General features: G+C 45.8%; 1 protein-coding gene across 2 annotated transcripts in view; it reads left to right on the top strand.

The window, feature by feature from the left end:
• Positions 1-22,908, top strand: part of ADGRD1 (adhesion G protein-coupled receptor D1) — a 270,737-nt gene that overhangs the window by 193,886 nt on the left and 53,943 nt on the right. For both annotated transcript variants that reach the window (XM_081842242.1, XM_081842243.1), the window contains 2 exons: positions 10,853-10,916; positions 14,996-15,062. In XM_081842242.1, coding sequence (XP_081698368.1) covers positions 10,853-10,916; positions 14,996-15,062 — 131 coding nt within the window. The remainder of the gene's footprint in view (positions 1-10,852; positions 10,917-14,995; positions 15,063-22,908) is intronic.

The raw sequence follows: 22,908 nt of genomic DNA, 5'->3' as shown, positions 1-22,908 counted from the left end.
CTGCTGCCTTCCAGGCCATTTTGGTTTATTTATTTGCTTGCTTTCCTTTGGGATTTCAGCTTGGAGGAACTGGTGGGAGTCTGGGCTCTGAACTCTTGGAAAGATAGATTTTGCCACTTGGCAATTGCTTCTTTGCTGTTATGCTAGAGGAAGTTCCTGGCCTCCTTTCCTAGAGGCTATGAAAAAAAAAATCAATTTGGCAAGATGAATTCCTCCCCAGAAAACTGGAAGCGAATATCCTTTTGGACTATACTGTTTTCTAGAAGCAGGAGATACCTTTTCCAAGTGCATGCCCAAGAAAGAGAGAAAAAGAACCTTGCAAATCATTGGGCTTAAGCATATTTTGGTTTTTATTTGTGTTGTGTCAAAAAGAAAGAAAAGAAAGAAAGCTTCATTCTCCTCTCCCTTAATATTCTCCATCAAATATTGAGAAAATAAACTGCATTCAAATATATTATCTAAGGGGGGAAAATTCAGGGAGTCATGGGTGGGATGTGTGTTTTTTTGTTCTTGATGGTTTTTCACTTGCCTTTCATTCAAGGAGGGTGAGGGGATTCGTGGGTGTCCTTTCTGCAAATGGGCTCCCTGGTCATCCGCCCTCTTCAGCCTTCATAGGGGGAAGCAGTTCCTGAAAACGCTGCAATGTCCATGGCTGGGCATTAGCACAAGTCTGGGTAGCCAGGAAGGCTACTTACTAAACAACTAGCAGCTGTTCATTGTTATTTTATCCACACACACACAGTGGTACCTCTGGTTATGAACTTAATTTGTTCTGGAGGTCTGTTCTTAACCTGAAACGGTTCTTAACCTGAGGTACCACTTTAGCTAATGGGGCCTCCCACTGCTGCCGTGCCGCCGGAGCATGATTTCTGTTCTCATCTTGAAGCAAAGTTCTTAACCTGAGGTACTATTTCTGGGTTAGTGGAGTCTGTAACCTGAAGCGTATGTAACATGAAGCGTATGTAACCCGAGGTCCCATTGTAAGCAAGGAGAGAGCATGATTGCTGCCATCACCAATTACACCAATCAAGTTGTGTAATTTTTTTTGCATTTGCATTTGATTCCTGGACCGTCTGTAGGCCAGATTTAGAAGGCAATTGGGCTGGATCCGGCCCCCGGGCCTTAGTTTGCCTACCCATGGTATGAAGAAATGGCAAAGTGAACAGTCAAAATAAGAGACTCAAATGATGATTGTTTGGTGGAAGATTGGAAGCCCTTTTTGGACTATTTAGGAAAATACTATAGCTTGATGAACTTGCGAGCAGGATTTGAGATATGATCAACAAAAGTAATGAGAGAATACAGTATTGAAGTGATGTTGTAAGAAGAAGGCATTGTGCAGCAATGGGGAAGAAACTAAAACGCCATGGAAAATGGGATGGGAAGTTGAAAAAAGACAAATCTATGTATTGAAGTATATATGTAAAACTTTTGAAAACTTAGTGGAAAAAAATTATCTTTAAAAAGAATGTCTTCAGCAGGCAGCAAGCAGAGTATAGCGAAGGCTCCTGCCTGATACCAATAGTCAGGGAGTTTCTAATTGCCTGTACTGCCACACTAAACCACCGGATTCTTAAAAATGTGTGCAGGTGTTATGTAAAAGTTCCTCCTAATGAGATATAAGAAAAGAAATATTCTGCAGCAAGCGGAGTACTGAAGAATCAACAAGGCTATGTTTCCAGAACCCAAACTTCGCGAGTGGTTCTGTTTCAGCCCTGGTTAATAATGCTTGTTTGTGTCTATGAGGCCATAATGTGCTTATCTCAACTTGCTGTGCAATAAGATAGTCCAAATCTCACAGCTTGCCAGCAGCCACGAAATCCCCAAGCAGGTGCTGAAATTCATGAGTACCCTTGTGCTGGGTGTTACTGTCGGAACTCCGTACGACCAAGCTACTCCTCCACCGATCAAGTCTTTGGAATCTCCTTGGATGGTGATTAATGACCTAACCTTTGTTGAGACTCCAGGCACGATCCCATTCTGCAGAGTATACAAACAGCAGCAGAAGGATGAGAGATATGAGCTACATTGCTACGTTTTATTTCCAACTACGCAGACAGAAAAGAATATACATCTGCTCTCTGTGAAGTCAGAGAACCAACTGGGACAAAGAAATAGGAAACCAGTAACATCAACATCCGTCTCCCGTCTCCTATGAGACTTCCAACAGTCGAATGTAAACAGAGTCTTGTGACTCCAAAAACTGCACAGTGGCACAAACAGAAACCTAACAATTACATTGTCTGTAGGCGGAATTATCAAAGAAAACCCAGCATTATGGCCCTAAGTGAATTTGATCTCTTCCCTTTCCGGTGTCTCAAATGGTTGGTTCTTAGTGAGTCTATCTGTTTATTTCAGAGTAATGAACGCCAGTTGTTTGACCACCGCAGCTTACCAAACACCACCGGAATTTTGCCAGTTTATCTTCTAATATTCCATTAAAACCCAGAAGATGAGAACTGAGCAGGGTGATCTGCAGACCATTTTACATTCATGGAATTAGTTCTTCTTGTTATCCAGATGACTGCCTGGCATTTCATCTGCATAAGTTTTATTATCTTGCCAGGGAGCTCTCTATTTAATTTTCTTCTCCAGTGCAGTTTTAAGCTGATAAATAATCAAGTTAAATCCTGGGGACATCTCAAATATGCTCTGGGTAAAGCAAGCAGGTTAACGCTATATACCACCTAAACAGACTTGTCTGAAATGTTTCTGCGGAATGAATGTTTCGGCATTGATATTTTCCTGCGCATTTGTTTATTATTTTCCCTCCCCAATTTAAACCCACTTCATCCCTCAAAGCACAGAGCAGATTGCACAGATATTTGATGTTTTCACTTCGAAGAAGGACAAAGAGAGAACCTCCCTCCAAAGACAGAAAGTTTATTGATGAGACAGAGGAAACAGCAACATTTATCCTTTGGGTAGCGATGGGCCAAAATTGTGCCCCCTCCCCACCTACAGCCACGGGACAACTTTCTGATACTTAACATGTCATTCTGTCTCAGAGAAAGGGAGGCGAGTACAACATAGGAAGCTGCCTTATAGGGAGTCAGATTAGATGACCCTCGGAGGTCCCTTCCAACACTATATTTCCATGATTCTATGTGGCGCTGTGGGTTAAACCACAGAGCCTAGGACTTGCTGATCAGAAGGTCGGCGGTTTGAATCCCCGTGACGGGGTGAGCTCCCGTTGCTCGGTCCCTGCTCCTGCCAACCTAGCAGTTCGAAAGCATGTCAAAGTGCAAGTAGATAAATAGGTACTGCTCCAGCGGGAAGGCAAACGGCATTTCCGTGCACTGCTCTGGTTCGCCAGAAGCGGCTTAGTCATGCTGGCCACATGACCCGGAAGCTGTACCCTGGCTCCCTCAGCCAGTAAAGTGAGATGAGCACTGCAACCCCAGAGTCGGTCACGACTGGACCAAATGGTCAGGGGTCCCTTTACCTTTATTACTCTGTGACCCAGACCATTAGTCTACCTAGCTCAGTATTGTTTACACTGACTGGCAGTGGCTCTCCATGGGTTTTAGGGAGAGAATTTTCCCCAGCCCTAGCTGGCGATGGCAAGGATTGAAACCTCCACCTTCTGCATGCAAATTAGTTCACCTGCCACGAAGCTACAGCAACTGTTGGTCCTTGGGCTGGGGCCACTGGAAGGCTGGCAACATGGATTGGCATGCATGGGCATCTGCTGAGGACCTACACCCATGTGTGTGTGTGTGACTAACAAGAGCCCCCCTGGACCTGCTGCTCCTCTTCAACCTGTTTGTTTGCTTGCCTGTCACTCAGGCCCTGTGCAATTATTTGCCGGTCAAAATCGGCCAGTAGTCTTCTCTGCCGTCTTTTGAGCATCTTTTAAAAGGTGTAGACCATGAAATTACTGTAATAGGGATGGAAGTTCAATACAGCTTTCTTGTCTGGAATAATAATAAATAATAATAAGAAATTTTATTTATAACCCGCCCTCCCTGGGCTCAGGGTAGCTAACAACCAATAATAAAAACAAGTTGAATGAATACAACTTAAAAACAAGATTAAAATACAACATTTAAAACATTAAAAATGCAGCCTCATCACAGGAGGAGAAAGGAAAAAAGAAAGGGGGGGGGTAATCAAATTGACTCCAATTTGGGAACTTTAGGGAACTTCAGGTTTAGACAGTGCTTTTATTTAGGGGGGAAAGCTGTTGGTACTCACCATGAAGTTGTTACAGTGAGCACCACACTTTTAACATGGGGGGGGGTAGAAGGTACTGGTGCTGTGTACCCTTGAGTATCCCCAGGAAAAAAGCACTGGGCTCAGGGGCCTCTCATATGGCCCCCGGGCCTGCCTCCAGGCTGCACTCTCTCCTGAGTCCCACCTTGAGTCTTCTGCACCAGCCCAAGCACCACCATGTTTGTTTGGGCACAGAAGACTCACAGGGCCTCGCATTTGCATCCTCCTGAGATGCCTTTGCCTGACTGGAATGTATTGTTGAACTCTGGCGAAGCCTCTTGCTTCCCTGGATGGAGAACGGAGAAGGATGTGTGTGGAAAATAGCCTAATGGATAGAGGTAAAATGTGCATCTCTTGTTCTACTCACCTTTGCCTCTAGCGCTGCCCACCACTGGCATGTGGACCCCAGAAGGTGGCCCAGAAGGAAATGTGGCCCTTGGGATAAAATAATGTCCCCCACCCCTGTGTTAGAGACCCTGGGAACATAGACCTATATAAGTAAAGTTAGCAAACAGGTAAAATCTACCTCTCATGTTCTCCGGCATAAACACATGGATCTTAATCACAGGGTCATCTGTTTGAGCACCGCGTTGGGCTAAAATATTCCTGCGTTGGACAAGATAAACTTCACAGACCTATTCTATTCTATTCTATTCTATTCTATTCTATTCTATTCAGCCCTGGGACCTATGCAGCCTTGTGAAAGCAAACCTTTTCTCCCAACATGCATTGCAACATGATTATCCTTCCCCAAAAACATGCAGTTTCATTCTCCCTCTTTTAGGGTTATTGGTTGCCATTCATTTGAGCAAATCACCCCTACTAGAACAGTAGGATGGGATCTTAAAACTCAATAGTTTTTATGCACAACACTCTCCCTTCCCCCACCTCCCTTTGGTAGCTCTCAAGAGAGAGTAACTGGCTGGTGACATTTTTATGCGGTAACTGTGCCGATCATATTATCTCCAGGGAGACTTCGTTGTACTTTCTGTTTTGGAAGCTATTTTTAGCGGCTTGGATTGGGAGCCATTGACTCTGGAGTGTTATTAAAGGAGTTGAGGGTGATATTGCTTTTCCTGGGAGGCAGTGCTGAGAGCAGAAGCAAGAAAGATTAGATTTTTCTTTTCTTTCTGGGAAGCTGGATCAAAGATACAGAATATTGTTACCTACAGCAGCAAGGCCAGCGATCACCTTTTAATAACCGCGGTTCAGGGCCACGTTTATTGATCAGGTTTTCTGGACAAATTGCAACTCCTGGCCATCAGCAAGTTTACCCTCTTCCTTCACAAGGGTCAGTTAACATAATATAGCTGTCCTAGAAAGTAATCATTATGGCTGTGCTGAACGTTTGCAAGTGAGCATTTCGGGTGTCAAAAAGGGGACTCTGTTAAAGGCGCTGGGGCCGATCCATTGGTTTTCTGTTTATTTGTCAGGCTCCCATCCCTAAACATGACAGCAACTCCTACTTGCAAGCAAGGGTGAGATCTTTTTTCACGCCAAAATCAGTACAATTTCATCAGCGGGCGTCAGGTTCAGAAGGCAAGATTCTAAGGTACACGAGCAAGAGAAGAGATTCATAACTGAAAGCAAAGCAAGATGATGTTGCAACAGTTGATACTGTCAGGAGTTCAGCCTACACTCGAGTAGGACCCTGGTAGAGACACATGCCCGACTAGCATGTTCTCTCCCTCCTGGTCGATCATTTGGGAGCATCAAAAGCTTTCTTCTGCCCGAACATCACAGCGACCGATGCCAACAGACATTGGCACACTTAGGGATCCGCAGAGTTTGCGCATCATGTGTGACAGACCTCAGCAACTCAGCATTTTGGCTAATCTACTTTATTTACATATAAACACACACGGAGCACTGCAACATGGCTCCCCCTCTCTCTAGCATCAGACAGCAAAGAGAAAAGAACAAAGGACAATAGTCCCACTTCACAGAACACAGTAACACAAATATCCTGTTTCAGTCACTTCTCACTCTGTGGAGTCAAAACATATACCGTCGTGTGATAGACAACAATCCCATGACTACAGTCACGGAGCAGGAATTCTAACAGATATACCCCTACGACCAAACTTTTAAAGATGAGGTGGGGCGAGCTCACGTATGGGACTCTCTTGCTCTATGAGTCTTCTGTGCCCAAACACACATGCTGGTGCTTGGACTGGTGGACCTGGTTCTCAGCGACACGACTGTCACTGCCATTAGCCATGATGGCTGTCCTCTGCCTCCACAGCTGGAAGCAGGACTGCTTCCAAATGCCAGTTGTTGGAAACCATAGCAGGGAAAAGTCCTCTTGTTCTTAAATCCAGCTTGCTGGCTTCCCATAGGCTTCTGGTTGGCCATTGTGCAAACAGGATACTTGACTAGGTGGATCATTGCCTGATCCAGCAGGCTCTTCTTATGTTCTTAAGTCCTCCTGCTGCTCCACGACCAGCTTCTCCTGTTCAGCCCCTCCCTCTAGCTTCTCTCCCTGTGATGAGTCCATGCCCTCTGCAGGAGGGTTCTGGAGACAGAGCTCTTTCCTCACATGTAAAGGGGAGGATCAGGGCCAGATTTACGTATAAGCTAAACAAGCTATAGCTTAGGGCCCCACTCTCTTGCCCCCCCAATAATTCTTCTTAATTGTATTTCACTATTAATATTCTTCTTAATTGTATTTCAGTTCAACAATAACTGTGATAAAATACATATTTTGTTATGTGCAAATGGCTTTAGATACCTATTAAGATAAAGGTAAAGGAAACCCTGACCATTAGGTCCAGTCGCGAACGACTCTGGGGTTGCGGTGCTCATCTCGCTTTATTGGCTGAGGAAGCCGGCATACAGCTTCCGGGTCATGTGGCCAGCATGACTAAGCCACTTCTGGCAAACCAGAGCAGTGCATGGAAATGCTGTTTACCTTCCCGCCGGAGTGGTACCTATTTATCTACTTGCACTTTGACGTGCTTTTGAACTGCTAGGTTGGCAGGAGCAGGGACCGAGAAACGGGAGCTCACCCCGTCATAGGGATTTCAACAGCCAATCTTCTGATTGGCAAGCCCTAGGCTCTGTGGTTTAACCCACAGTACCACCCACATCCTTTAGATACCTATTAGGTCCATAAATTACCGTATAGCATATATTCAACACAAAAAACAGCGACAATTTGTTGTTGACAAAGGACAGCTGGACATATAAGGGGCCCCATTACCTTCAGTAGCTGAGGGCCTCATCAAACCTAAATTGGGCCCTGGGGAGGATCTATCTCCTCCATCCCTGAGTGCCCACCATCCAGTTCCTTCCTCCCTCTACCTCCTCAGATTTTTCCTGCTGGTAGCACTGAAGGCAAATGAAGTCAATTAAAAGTGAGGGCAGTGATTCTTGTATCACATTGTCCTCACTCTGCATGGGTGAGTGGAGGAAATAAATGTTTCACGCAATGGCAGAGCTTCATGCTCCGGCACTGGTGGTGGAGAGCAGGTGGGAGCAGGGCTGGCATGCATCCCGGGGGCATGTGCTCCACCCACAGGGGCATGGTGTGCGTACTGGGGGCGTGGCACACTGCTTGTGAGGGTGTGGCGCCGAGGGCAGGTGGGGGGCAGCCACGATGGCACCGCACCGGAATCGAAGTTGCTGGGGGCGGTGCACTCCCCCCGCACTTCTCTTCCTCCACCAGTGGTTGCACATTGGGCTGTTGAGGAACTGGGAAGTACAGCTGCCATTGAAGTCACTTCCATCTAAGTCAGGCTTCCTCAACCTCCTCCCTCCAGATGTTTTGAGACTACAATTCCCATCATCCTGACCGCTGGTCCTCTAGCTACGGTTCATGGGAGTTGTAGGCCAAAAACATCTGGAGGGCCGAGGTTGAGGATCTAAGTCAAAGCTCCCCCACCCCAAATAATGAAAATGGGACCTCTTTTCATTGCTGGTAAACAGACTTGCGAAAATAGAGGATTCTTGCAGAAGACTATTGCTGTCAGAAGTATTGAAAGGCTTTTTTTGTTTATTGTTTAGAAGATCTAGTTGTATTTGGGGGTATAAGCTCTTTTGGAGAGGAAACGTGCCTTCAAGAATGAATACATAGAAATCATATTAGGAAATATAAGAAGATTATATTCAAAATGCTATAATTCATTCAAGCTCCCTTAACATTCACTTTCCCAAAGCATTTCTGTAACATTATTATACTGCCTCAAAATTGTTGCAGCTAGTTTTAAAATTTGCATTCTGATTATTTAAAAAGAAATGTTAATGATTTCTCTCTCTCTCTCTTACTTATTTATACAATAATGCAGTTCCAAATTATTCAAACCCTGGTAAAATATGTGTGTCATTTTATCTATTAGCATTATCCACTAACAATGAATAGAAGAAAAATGGACAGGATATCAGGTGCTACATTTGGATTCCAGAGGTATCATTGCAGATTTTATGCTTGGTACTTGGATGGAATATATATATATAGAGATATAGATATAGATATAGATATAGATATAGATATAGATATAGATATAGATATAGATATAGATATAGATATAGATATAGATAGATATATTTTCATAATTGCAAAAAAGCTCTTAATATCCCCTGCAGAAAAAAAACAAAAAACTAAACCCAAATATAAGACTAGCAGTGTGTGTCCACTCCTTCCATCGCTACTTTTAAATTGAGTACTTTTACGTTCTAGACTTCCTTTGCTTCCAAAAGTCCCTGTGAGTTTCAGAGTTTCAGATTGTGTACTCTTATACCTCTGTAACTGAATTCTCCACACTTTACTGAGGATCTTCTTTTATGCAGACATGAATCCCATTCTGTTCAATGAGACTTAAAGGTAAAGGTAAAGGGACCCCTGACCATTAGGTCCAGTCATGGATGACTCTGGGGTTGCAGCGCTCATCTCGCTTTACTGGCCGAGGGAGCCAACATACAGCTTCTGGGTCATGTGGCCAGCATGACTAAGCTGCTTCTGGCAAACCAGAGCAGTGCACGGAAACACCGTTTACTTTCCTGTCAGTGTGGTACCTATTTATCTACTTGCACTTTGATGTGCTTTTGAACTGCTAGGTTGGCAGGAGCTGGGACCGAGCAATAGGAGCTCACCCCGTTCTGGGGATTCTAATTGCTGACCTTCTGGTCGGCAAGCCCTAGGCTCAGTGGTTTAGACCACAGTGTCACCCATGTCCCTTTCAATGAGACTTACTCGCATGTAAATGTGTATAAGATTTCAGCCTTAGCCACTAACCTTCCCCAGCAGTTGTGGTTAGAGTGTTGGAGTTGAACCTTTGAGACCACTCAGCCATGAAGCTCACTGGGTGACCTTGGGCCAGTCACTGTCCCTCAGCCCAACCTACTCCACAAGCTTCTTGTGAGGATAAAATGGAGAGGGAGGAGAAGGGTGTATGCCACCTTGAGCTCCTTGGAGTAAAAGTGGGGTTAGAATATAATAACAAAATAAAATGAACTTCAGAAGGGGGCCACTGAATAGGGCAAATGGGGCACTGCTCCAGCAACCTCAGTCTGCCCTCAACCAGTCCTCATCTGCCTGTTTTCTGACCTTCAACCATTTCATTTGGTGGTAACCTCCCATTGGCTTCCTCCTCCTTAGTGCCAGTGCTGTGATTGTAGAACTCGGAAGACGGGGAGAAAGACAGAATCAATTGTCTGCCTGTCTGTGGCCCCATCTGCAGGTGGGGCTCCCTGCTTTCCACCCCACCAGTCCCAAGGGGCACCAGCCACCTCTGGATCTTGTCCCTTTATTAAAGGACTGATGCAGTGCTATTTGTATTGTAATTAGTTGTATGGTCTTAATAGATTTTTATGCATATATATATATAGTTTTGATTCTATCAATGTTTAATTGTGTTTAATGATTCCCCCCCTACGTTTTAGCTGTTCTTTTTATCTGTAAGCTGTCTTGAGTCCCTGTCAGCGAAAATGGCAGGGTATAATAGATAGATAGATATAGATAGATGATAGATAGATAGATAGATAGATAGATAGATAGATAGATAGATGATAGATAGATTTGATAGACTTTGTACTGACATGGGACATATAAGCCTTCTTGTGACAGAAAGGAATTAGAGGAAGCAAGTCTATTCTGTTGTTGTTGTTGTTTTCTTCAGTAAGAAGAAAGAATGGTCTAACAAATTCCTTTCTTTTCTTTTAGTTTTTTATTTATGCTTTCCAAATTTATACATTTCATTAGTTTTACAATCAATTTCACATTTCAAAATTTGACTTCCTTCTCACTCTTCCTGTGGTTCCTTAAATCTATTTTGTAGTATCTTCTGCATATCTAAATTCATTTGACTTACTCATTTAATTATCTGCTGTAAATATATACTCTTATAAGACTGCAGGTTATTACAATAATCCCGCTAATGTTTTTTATCTGTTTACAATTTATCTGTAAATATTCAATAAACCATTTCCATTCTTTTATAAAATGTTTGTTATCTTGATTTCTTCTGGTAAGTTTCTCCATTTCTGCAAAGTCCATCAGTTCTCGTATCCGTTCTTCCTTTACTGAGACTTCTATTTCTTTCCACTTTGGGGCAAGTAACATTCTTGCTGCTGTAGTTGCATACACGAATAAATTGGTCTAACAAATTTCTTCTCCTTCTCCTTCTTTTGAATTTTGCAGGCTGTCCACTGCTGCTCTGCGTCATCTCAGTAACGTCAGCTGTGGAAAGCTATGGAGAAGACAAGTAAGTTCTGAAACATAGAAGAACTGTTTGGGTCCAACAGTGGGTGGGCATTGGACAACCTGCCACAGCTGTTTCAGACCACCATTGCCCAGGCAATTTCTCAGCCTGAACAGTAAGCTCCTTCCTGAACGGAGGAGTCCACGTATCCTTTCCTGTCCAGGAAGCATTTCAACTATATCCCTGCAGAAGCTCACCCCATGGAGCAGTAATACACAGATTTGAGGGTTACTGATTCTACCCTTGAAATGTCCATAGTCAAGCATATCCATTCCATTTTGAAATGTAACTGATGGGAGGATTGACGCAAACCAAGTTCAAACAATTGGTTGGTGAGGTCTATAAAAGAAGAGCCCTGCTGCACCAGACCAAAGGCCTATCAAGTAGCGCCCTCTTTGTGACAGTGGTCAACTAGAGCAGTGTTTCCCAACCTTGGGCCTCCAGCTGTTTTTGGACTACAATTCCCATCATCCCTTGCCACTGGTCTTGCTAGTCAGGGATGATGGGAGTTGTAGTTCAAAAACAGCTGGAGGCCCAAGGTTGGGAAACACTGAACTAGAGATGCCTACAGGACACCGTAAGCAGGACATGAAGATGAACAGCCCTTGCTGCCTCTGATCCTGGAGGTAGTATAGAGCCATATCATGTCTGCTTGCTATTGACAGGCCATCCTTCCCAAATCTATCTAATGTCTTTGTAATGCCACCACCACCACCATCATTTTTTATTTGTATCCTGCCCTCCCTGGCCAATTCCAGGATCAGAGTGGCTAACAACAGGTAAAAATAGCACAGTGTACAGAAAATCACACAGTCAATTAATTAAAATACATTCTAAAATCAATTCAGAATCAAATTAATGGCAACCATTGGGTTAGAGTTCTATAAGGATTACAGAAGGAGAAAGGGGGTCAGACTATTCCTTGGCCAAAGGCCTGGAGGAACAGCTCTGTCTTGCAGGCCCTTTGGAAAGATGTCAAGTCCCGCAGGGCCCTAGTCTCTTGTGACAGAGCGTTCCACCAGATCGGAGCCACAGCCGAAAAAGCCCTGGCTCTGGTCGAGGCCAGTCTAACCTCCCTGTGGTCTGGGATCTTCAAGATGTTTTTATTTGAAGACCTTAAGGTCCCCTGTGGGACATACCAGTAGAGGTGGTCCCGTAGGTATGAGGGTCCTAGGTCGTATAGGGCTTTAAAGGTTAAAACCAGCACCTTAAACCTGATCCTGTACTCCACCGAGAGCCAGTGCAGCTGGTATAGCACTGGGTGAATGTGATCCCACGGCAAGGATCCCGTAAGAAGTCTCGCCACAGCATTCTGCATCTGCTGGAGTGCAGCCCCACGTAGAGTGAGTTACAATTGTCAAGCCTGGAGGTGACCGTCGTGTGAATCACAGGGGCTAGGTCAGGGCGAGAGAGGTAAGGAGCTAACTGCTTAGCTTGGCGGAGATGAAAAAATGCCGCCTTTGTTATAGCTGCAATCTGCGCCTCTATAGAAAGAGAGGTGTCGAGGATTACACCCAAACTCTTAAAGGATGGCGCTGGCACTAATTGTGCCCCCGCAGGAGATGGGAGTTGCCCCCCCCATCCCATATCGTCCCGACCCAGCCAAAGGACCTGTCTTTGAAGGATTTATCTTCAACCAGCTCCCATGTAACCATCCAGCCACAGCTTCCAAACATCTAATCAGTGTGTCTGGGGCCAAGTCAGGATGGCCGTCCACAACTTGTGGCAGTAGATTTCACAAAGGGATTATGCACTGTGTGAAGAAGCACTTCATCTTATCTCAATCACTGTCAGGATCTCCGCTCGGCCAAGCTGATAAAGCTCATTTTCTTTCCCCAAGTCCTTTGGAATCGCCTCCCGATGCATAACGACCTGAACCTTTGATAAGGCTCCAAGGGACATTCCATTCAGCAGAGTTTCCAGCATAGGAAAGAGACAGGAGGTTTGGGCTACATTGTAAAGAGTTTTATTTCTAAGCTACGCAGACAGAAAAGACATCCTCTCTGTATGAAAGCAGAGAGCAACTGAAACAAAGGAACAAAGGAAACAGGAAACCAATAACGTCACATCCGTCTCTAGTCTCCCGTGAGGCTTCCAATAGCCTGGACTGTCTCTGGAATGTAAACAGAGTCCTGTGACTCCAAGCAGCTGCTCAGTGGCAAAACAGAAACTAACAAGCATGTGCTGATCTGATTCGTTGGATAGCCCCCACATTGGGCATTTCAGTTGGAGAAAAGCTTATTTCTAGCCACTTCCTCCATGCCATGAAAAGAGAGAGAAGCCTCTTTCTCTCTCTCCCCTTGAAGGACAAAGACAAAAAAGAGAGATGAGAATAAGAAGGGCCTTAGACCCACTGGAGGAGAAATTTACTTCAGTTCACATGTAGAGATGAACCTACCTAATTTGTACTTTCCAGAACAACAAGCAAGCTGAAACACAACCATTTTTCTACACTCACACTTCTCTGAATTTTGTAGCCCAGTTCTCCAGCCAAGTGATGTGTAAACAATGCACATACTAGGATAAATTATGCATAAAAATGACTATATTAGTGAAAACAGCATACAATAATGCATTTTTTAAAAGGGAGATTGCTTAGCAACTTTGCTTAATAGACACATTATGCAAACAAATTTCCCTAACATAATGCATTTGGGTTTTCACCAATGTATGCATTTTTTGCACACTTTTCTGAAGACTTCTTTTTGATTGGACAACTGCATTGCAACACATGGAAAAGGGCAAAAGAGTGATGTTTTGGTGGGGGGGGGATAGTTGTGTTTTGGTTCACAAATGTGAATTAGATACATTTGCATTAAAATGTGAATTGAACAGAATTTCTCCTCCATGTCTCTATTTACATCTGAAAGAATTATAAATAAGTCACATACTGCCTCCTCTTCTTTGCTGACAGCTGGAAGAGAGAATCTGGATTACTCCCCGCCCCCCTCCCCTTGCTCTTTGAAAAAGTAATGCTCACAGCAAGTTGTTCTTTGATGAATGACATGTTACCCATTTCAGCTGCCAAACAAATGACAAATTGCATGTGTTTCTGTATATTTGCCCCAGCACCACCACCTGGAGACATGTCAATAGAGGCAATTGCTGCTTCCCACCTGTGATGTATCTGTCTGAGTGAAAGCCCACCCAAAACCGCTGTGCAGGAAGGGGGAATCAATAGGTCTACCGCCTTGTGACCCTTTTCCTATGGCTTAACACAGGCAAACCCCGGCCCTCCAGATGTTTGGGACTACAATTCCCATCATCCCTGACCACTGGTCCTGTTAGCTAGGGGTCCCTGGAGGCAGGGGGTACATTCTGCCACTCAGGTTCCACCACCAGACTCAAGCGGCTCAGTATGGCTCAAGATGGGGCTGGCCCTGAACATTAAGAACCTGGAGTTGCATCCAGTGTAGTACTAAGTCAAAAATCATTTTGTGGTATACTTGTCCCTTAGTGAAATGTTTTATACCAGCGGGATGTTGTTGCATAAGCAGGTTGCTTTGTTGCACAATGGGCTGTGCAATCTGTTGCCTGAGCTTCTGCTAGCTGTGTGGCCAGTTTCTGCTGTTGTGTTGGATTCCTCTGTTGTGCAACATTAAAACTCACCCATCCACTAGCACGGGATGCAGGTGGCACTGTGGGTTAAACCACAGAGCCTAGGACTTGCCGATCAGAAGGTCGGCGGTTCAAATCTCTGTGATGGGGTGAGCTCCTGTTGCTCGGTCCCTGCTCCTGCCAACCTTGCAGTTTGAAAGCACGTCAAAGTGCAAGTAGATAAATAGGTACCGCTCCAGGCAGGAAGGTAAACGGCGTTTCCGTGCACTGCTCTGGTTCGCCAGAAGCGGCTTAGTCATGCTGGCCACATGACCCGGAAGCTGCACGCTGGCTCCCTCAGCCAGTAAAGCGAGATGAGCGCCGCAACCCCAGAGTCGGTCATGACTGGACCTAATGGTCAGGGGTCCCTTTACCTTTACCTATCCGCTAGCACAAGAGCCCTTGTACTAGGGGAGGGAGAACATTGGATGTTTTGAATATGTAGTCCTGAGCAACCTTGTAAGTCTTCTGCTTTCTCTTTGCAGCTGCTGGCTTTCGCTGAAGAATGGCACAATCTGGGCTTTTGTGGCCCCAGCCCTGTTTGTAATTGTAGTAAGTGCACCCCATTTTTCTATTTATCATTCATGCATATTAGGGATGTTGATGGGGGGGTGGGGGAGGAAGGCAGTTTGAAGTCTATGGCTAAATCCTGTTGATGTGAACTACAACACAACCCTTGAAAAGGCTTTGACGTTGCTATAACTCCTTCCTTGCGTGGTGGAGTGGATAGCTGTTTGTCAAGGATGTATCATGCATTACAGACTCTGCAATGAACAGGGAAGGTTGGACCAGGTGATCCCTTCAAGATCCCTTCCAGTTTTAGGAGTCTATGAAGCAGAGAGATGCTAGCTGGCAGATGTAGTTGAGCCTGCAGACATCACATGACCATTCAAGGAAGTGAAGTTGAACTTGGCACCTTTGGAAAACACTGCTATGAGCTAGTTCTGGGCTACTATGGTGTGTTTTGGGACACTGGTGGTGCTGTGGTCTAAACCACAGAGCCTAGGACTTGCCGATCAGAAGGTCGGCAGTTTGAATCCCCGCGATGGGGTGAGCTCCCGTTGCTCGGTCCCTGCTCCTGCCAACCTAGCAGTTCGAAAGCACATCAGAATGCAAGTAGATAAATAGGTACTGCTCCGGAGGGAAGGTAAACGGGTTTCCATGCGCTGCTCTGGTTTCACCAGAAGCAGCTTAGTCATGCTGGCTACATGACCCGGAAGCTTCTGCAGACAAACGCCGGCTCCCTCAGCCAGTAAAGCAAGATGAGCGCCGCAACCCCAGAGTCGTCCGTGACTGGACTTAACAGTCAGGGGACCCTTTACCTTTACCTTTAAGGCGTGTTCGGTCTGAAAAGACCCCCTGGTCACCTCATTAACTTAAGTAAGGAAAACGCAGCCCACCTTACCCTTTGAGAAAGACTTGCCTCCACCTATCACAAAATGGTCAAAAAAAGGTGCTGTGAAGGTTCAGCGCAGCACTGGGTTGTTGTTGTTTTTAAAAAAAGATCTGTGAGAATCTGGAGTGGCTTCAACAAGGCTTCCAACCCAACAAGGACTGTGTCACAAGGTGCAGTTTGGCTTCAAGCCATAGAGGGTGATAATATATATATACTATTACTGTGTTGTTATGACCATGAGTCAGTCTCTCTCTCTCTCTCTCCATATATATATATATATATGGAGAGAGAGAGACTGACTCATGGTCATAACAACACAGGAATAGTGTCTTCCTGCAAATAGTGGTGCATGTCATGGGGTCAGAATGCACTCCTTGATTGCCACTTGGATGGTGGCTGGATGCTGCATGTGCTGGATGGAAAGTGGCCAGGAGAACCCAGTGAGGATGACATCAGCCTGCAGCACTAGGGTTGCCATGTGTCCTCTTTTTCCAGGACATGTCCTCTTTCCCAGGGGTAAAATTTGAGACAAATTGCATTTATTTGCTTTGAATGGACGTCATAGTGTTGTCTTTTTTGCTCTTCAAAATATGGCACCATTAGGCACTGCTAGTCACTTTCCAGGCTGTACCATACTGCTTTGGCCCAATCCTCTGGGGACTCCCTAGAATTTAAATTATGAGAGAGGAGTAAATAAACCATACAAGCTTCACACCCTATTTTAGCCAGTCATACTCCAAAGATTGATATAAAACAGTGGCTATCACAAAAGGGGAACAGTAGAACATTCAGACAAAGGATGGATGAATTTGTCAATGTTGACTCTCTCTCTCTCTCTCTCTCTCTCTTTTACAATCTTAAATTCAGTTCTCTACATTCCTGAAGCAATTTGCATTAAAATAATAATAATAATAATAATCATTGTGAAAATCTGTTAGCATTTTGGCACAACCCCCCAACACATTTTAATATGCAGTTTTGAAACTTGGTTTTGCAAGCAAATTTCCCCAGTGTAATGCATTCTGTAAGCTCTTTTCACCTATTTATGGCTTTTAATTCACCCTTCCCCCTAAAATATACACACCTGGTACACATTACTGGGCCTGGGAGTGGCGTTGCAGAAGAAGTTCAAATGTTGAATCATAGCTGAGTTTCCATTCGCATTTTGATTTGAGAAGTGAAGATCGGGTAGCTCCTCATTAAAATGCAGAAGAAGAAAAATTCTCCCCATCCCTAATTCAGACCAGTATACCCCTAAATCTATGCGATATCTCCAAAGCAAACAGCTAAATCCACATTTCCAGAATCAGAGGAATATGTTGCTTTCAAGAGCACATTTGATCTTAACTGATTCACAATTCAAGAACAGGTAGCCCAAACCATTGCTTAATCCCTTTTCCCCAGCTACATTCTGGGGCCTAGACCAGGCAGCTGTTATGCACATATCATCCTCCCCTGTTACGTTTTTTAAACAGCTTCTTCCTTCTTCTCCTTTTTAACAATGGGAAGAGATTCAAACTCTGCTTCCCAGTTCCGGAAGTGTACTTTGATGCTCCCGCAGCCTTTTAACACTTGATCAAAGGAGGGTAGTTAAAGCAGGTCTGTTAGGTTCAGATGGCTGCTCAGGGTGCATCTGTCGGCTGTAATGAATTTAATCTTTCTAGATGGGAGTTGCAGGTTCATGACTGAGTTACTGATACGTGAATGTATTACAGCGCTTTAATTATACCCGTGCATTAAATTACAGGGAACCGTTGCTTAATCACTTGAATTGCTCAAGGAGGTTGCAAAGGATGGGTGTTTTATTTTCTTTTTTTTTGCCAGGGATTAAGAGGGAGCTCGCTCCTCTGCGTGGCTCTGTGCAGCAATCCCCTCTGCTGATGTTTTATTATTGATCAGGCTGCTGTACCTCCTGTGATAAGAGGAGATGGCTGTGGGGCTTACCGGCAAATGGAAGGATAAACATATTGATCGAGAATTTACACCTCCGTTTTCCGTAACTTCCAAGGGGCTTGTTGATTTTCAAATAAGAAAGCAGAAATGTAGCATGCAATTCTCAGTGCTGCTCCTGTTCTCATTGCGCACCAACCCCACCTAACCCCTCGCCCTTTTGTCTATTCCTTACCCTTTACAGCTCACCCCCAGCTCCTGCTACTCCCCATAACGCCTTGTACCCAGCCAACCCTAGAGCTCCTTCACCTCCTCCTGATCTCCCACAGCTCCTTCCACTCCCCTGCTGCTCACCTGTAAATCACCTGGTGTCATTTTGAAGTCTGGTGTGATCTGGTGAGCTCCTCCCCCAGTCAATTTTAACACTTGTGCAGCACCTGAGACAAGCCACAATATCAGCTTACAGCAAGCCCTATACTACGTAGGAGTGTGGTGTAGTGGTTAAGAGCGGTGGACTCGTAATCTGGTGAACTGGGTTTGATTCCCTGCTCCTCCACATGCAGCTGCTGGGTGACCTTGGGCTGGTCACACTTCTCTGAAGTCTCTCAGCCCCACTCACCTCACAGACTGTTTGTTGTGGGGGACGAAGGGAAAGGAGATTGTGAGCCGCTTTTAGACTCCTTCGGGTAGTGATAAAGCGGGATATCAAATCCAAATTCAAACACTACGTGCACTTCCGGCAAACCCAACTTTGGACAGGGATCAGCTGCAGAGTTCTTTGTCTCAACAGAGCTTGCTGTCAGTGCCCATTGGTTGATCAGCTCTGACAGCAATCCTTGCCTGTCAAGGAATAATTGGGAGCATGCTTTAAGACTCCTTATAGTTCCTTTGCAGCTGCATCTTTGACTGCAGGGTGTGCATTTTAGGGAAAGCAGATTTGCAGACTGAATTAGGACTCCTGCCAGTCCTAATTTGGCTCTTCTGGACTTCTATCTTCTCATCTCAATAACTTGTCTTTCACTTGGCTCCTGCATGGCCTCTTGCTCTTCCTTTTATTTTGTATATTTGCAGAAGCTTCTAAAGTGGCGTAACTGCCGATGAATAATGGAGTGAATTATTTTTTTTTAAAAAATCCAATATTCTGATGTCATTTAATTGAGTCTGTACTTTCTCCATCTTGCTTAACCTTCTCTGCAGAGAATTTGAGGCAATTAGCAACATTCCTTAAGGCTAATGCCCCAAAATGTTATTGATTGCAAAGCAAGCAAAGGCAGTGCAAACACTGACTCTGCTAGACTGAGAGTTGTAAATTAAGCCTGTGAGCCCTGATGTTTTATTGAATATATCTGGACCCCGTGAAAGCAAACGATTCATGGGGCTGAACTGGATGCTTTTCCAGGAGGATCAGGTCACTGAAAGTGTTGCAGAATCCTGAGTGGAGGGTCGGGGTGAGCGGATATTCCCCATTTAACCCCCACAGACACACCCATCCTGCGTCCCTCACTTTCAGCTTAACTTGGGAGAATTTTTAACATTAATTCCAGAATTGGAACATCTGCAATTTGCCACAATTCTCTATTTCTTTAGTGGCGTTAGAGGAAATATTTTGCAGAGTTATCCCCCCCCCTTCTTTTTGAAACACAAAACATATAAGAGGAAACATGTTTAGGAGGAGAGCATTAATGTGAAATATATTCCTTCATTTGCCTTCTAGAAATTTAGCACGTGGGGTAAAGCTCAATTACCTTTTAAGCCAAGTAAGCATAGTGCTGCAATTTGGGAGGGAGACATGAAGGCTCTGACAGTGTTCTAGAGTCTTTCTTCCCAAAACCTAGCTGGTACTTTCTCAGCTTTGGGAAGTAGGTAGGAGGGATCTAGGACTCTGCCAGAGCCTTGCACCTTCTTCCCAAAGCCAAATCCAGATTTCAGAAGGCAGCATGAGGGCTGGGCTGGGGTGTGTGTATGTGCCAAATTTTGGGCTCATCACACACACACACACACACACACCCTGAATGACAAAGCAGTGTGTGGAATTCCAGGCTGAAGTACAGTGGTGCCCCGCAAGACGAATGCCTCGCTAAACGAAAAACCCGCAAGAAGAAAGGGTTTTCCGATTTTTAGCGGCTTCGCAAGACGAATTTCCCTATGGGCTTGCTTCGCAAGACGAAAGCCCATAGGGAAATCTCCAGGGACAGCGGGGAAGCGCAGCGCGCCTTCTCCTCTGTTCCTGGACCTGTCCTGAAGGCTTGCGGTGGGAGGTCCGGAAACAGAGGAGAAGGCGCGCAGCGCTTCTCCTCTGTTCCCGGGGCTTGCGGTGGGAGGAGGGTTTTTCCTCCCCACCACCAACATTCAGAACAGCATTCTGAATGTTGGCGGTGGGAAGGAAAACCCTCCTCCCACCGCAAGCCTTCAGGACAGGTCCGGGAACAGAGGGGAAGGCGGCAGCGCTTCTCCTCTGTTCCCGGACCTGTCTTGAAGACTTGCGGTTGGAGGAAAAGCCCTTCTCCCCCGCCAGCCTTCAGAAGAGTTCCCCACAGGGCTCTCCAAGCTGCGGATAGCAGCCTGCTGCCCCTATCCGCAGCTTGGAGAGCCCTGCGGGGAAGTCCTGCAGGGCTCCCCAAGCTGCGAATGTCTGCCCCTCGCAAGGGGCGCTCTGAAGCAGAGCGCCCCTCGTGCGGGGCAGCAGCCTGCTACCCGCAGCTTGGAGAGCCCTGCGGGGAAGTCCTGCAGGGCTCCCCAAGCTGCGAATGTCTGCCCCGCGCAAGGGGCGCTCTGAAGCAGAGCGCCCCTCGTGCGGGGCAGCAGCCTGCTACCCGCAGCTTGGAGAGCCCTGCGGGGAAGTCCTGCAGGGCTCCCCAAGCTGCGAATGTCTGCCCCGCGTGAGGGGCGCTCTGAAGCAGAGCGCCCCTCGCGCTGGGCAGCAGGCTGCTATCCGCAGCCTAGGCAGCCCTGCAGGAACTCTTCTGAAGGCTGGCGGCGGGAGAAGGGCTTTTCTTCCCACCGCCAGCCTTCAGCAGGCTGTTCTGAAGGCTGGCGGTGGGGAGAAAAGTCATTCTCCCCCCGCCAGCCCTCAGAAGAGGTCTGGGGACAGACTGTCCCCGGACCTGGTCTGAAGGCGGTCTCCCTAGGAACGCATTATTTGATTTTCAATGCATTCCTATGGGAAACCGTGCTTCGCAAGACGAAAAACTCGCAAGACGAAAAACTCGCAAGAAGAAAAAACTTGCGGAACGAATTAATTTCGTCTTGCGAGGCACCACTGTACTCTTGCAGCCAACTTGGTCTGAGAGGTTGGACTGCCCTGAGCTAAGGAATGGAGATCCTCCTTTGTCCCCCCAGATGCTACTGGACTACAACTCACACAATTTCTGACCATTGGACCATGCTAGCAGGGGCTGAAGGCAGTTGGAATCCAAATACACCCGGAGGGCCAACATTTCCTCGCCCCTGAAATTGCTTATACCTTCAGGATGAATGAATTGCTGAATGTTGGAAAGTTTAGGACAGATAAAAGAAAATACATTTTCATGCAGCACATATGGTAGCTAAACTCTGGAACTTGCTCCAACAGCAGACAGTAGTGATGACTACTTAGATTGCTTTGAATAATGATTTAAAAAATTCATGGAGGAGATGGTCATCAATGGCTACTAGTCATGAGGGCTATGCTCTCCAATAACAGTCTTCTTCTGAAAATCAGTTCCTGGAAACCACAGGGAGAGGGCTCTTGAGCTCAGATCCTGCTTGCTGGTTTCTTACAGACATCTGGCTGGTTACTGTGAGAACAGGATGCTGGGACTAGATGGGCCATTGGCCTGATCCAGCAGGCTGCTATTATGTTCTTATAGAATCATAGAATTGTGGAGCTGGAAGGGATTCCAAGGATCATGCAGTACAACCCCCTGCTATGCAGGGACCATTGCTAAAGTATCCCTGGCTGCTGGCCACCCAACTTCTTCTGAGGAAGTCATTCCACTGTCAAACCGCTCTTACCACCAGAAAGTTCTTCCTAATGTTTAGATGGAATCTCCTTTCTTGTAATTTGAATCCATCGGTTCAGATCCCACCCTTTGGAGCAGCAGAAAATAAGCTCGCTTTGTCTTCCATGTGACAGCCCTCCAGATATTTGAAGACAGCTATCATACCACCTGGAGGGATGCGGGTGGCGCTGCGGGTTAAACCACAGAACCTAGGACTTGCCGATCAGAAGGTCGGTGGTTCAAATCCCTGCGACGGGGTGAGCTCCCATTGCTTAGTCCCTGCTTCTGCCAACCTAGCAATTTGAAAGCACGTCAAAGTGCAAGTAGATAAATAGGTACCACTCCGGCGGGAAGGTAAACGGTGTTTCCGTGTACTGCTCTGGTTCGCCAGAAGTGGCTTAGTCATGTTGGCCACATGACCACATGACCTGGAAGCTCCCTCGGCCAGTAAAGCGAGATGAGCGCCGCAACCCCAGAGTCGGTCATGACTGGACCTAATGGTTAGGGGTCCCTTTACCTTTACCTATCATACCACCTCTCAGTCTTCTCTTCTCCAGGCTGAACATTCCCAACTCCCTCAACCATTCCCCACAAGGCTTGGTTTGCAGGCCCTTTATCACCTTGGTCCGCCTCCTCTGCAGATGTTGGAGAACAACTAGGCTAACTAAAATCAATGGAACAAACTCCTGGGAATGTAGACTCGTTTCTGTTTCCATTTAATTTCCAGGTCTCTTCTTTGAAACGATTTGCCCAGCCTTGACTTTTTAATGGACTCTCTGGTAGCAGGAGTTGAATTAATAATAGTTAACTCCCACCCCAGCATCATTAACAGTGACACTTGCCATTGCGAGTTATTGTGGCTTTGGGGCGTCTTGCGAGGTCACATAGGAAATCGTTAAGCAGATGGTGTTGTGTTTTCACCCGTCTAGCATTTTTGTCAATTGAGCTAGATGGGCCTGCATGGAGTGGGAAAGCTTGGCACGTTCTGATCCATGGCTGCACTAAACCAATGAGGAGCCGTGATCCCAATGTGAATGCCATGGAATTTATTTGCCCTATACCTGTTGGAGAACTCATAAATTCTTGAGACAGACAGATGCCTTATAATAGCGGGCAAAAGTTTTGGGGAGAT

This window comes from Podarcis erhardii (genome assembly GCF_964252035.2).
Source record: "Podarcis erhardii genome assembly, chromosome: 15".
NCBI lineage: Eukaryota > Metazoa > Chordata > Lepidosauria > Squamata > Lacertidae > Podarcis > Podarcis erhardii.
Note: the sequence above shows the minus strand (reverse complement) of the source record. Positions and strands in the feature narration are given on the sequence as shown.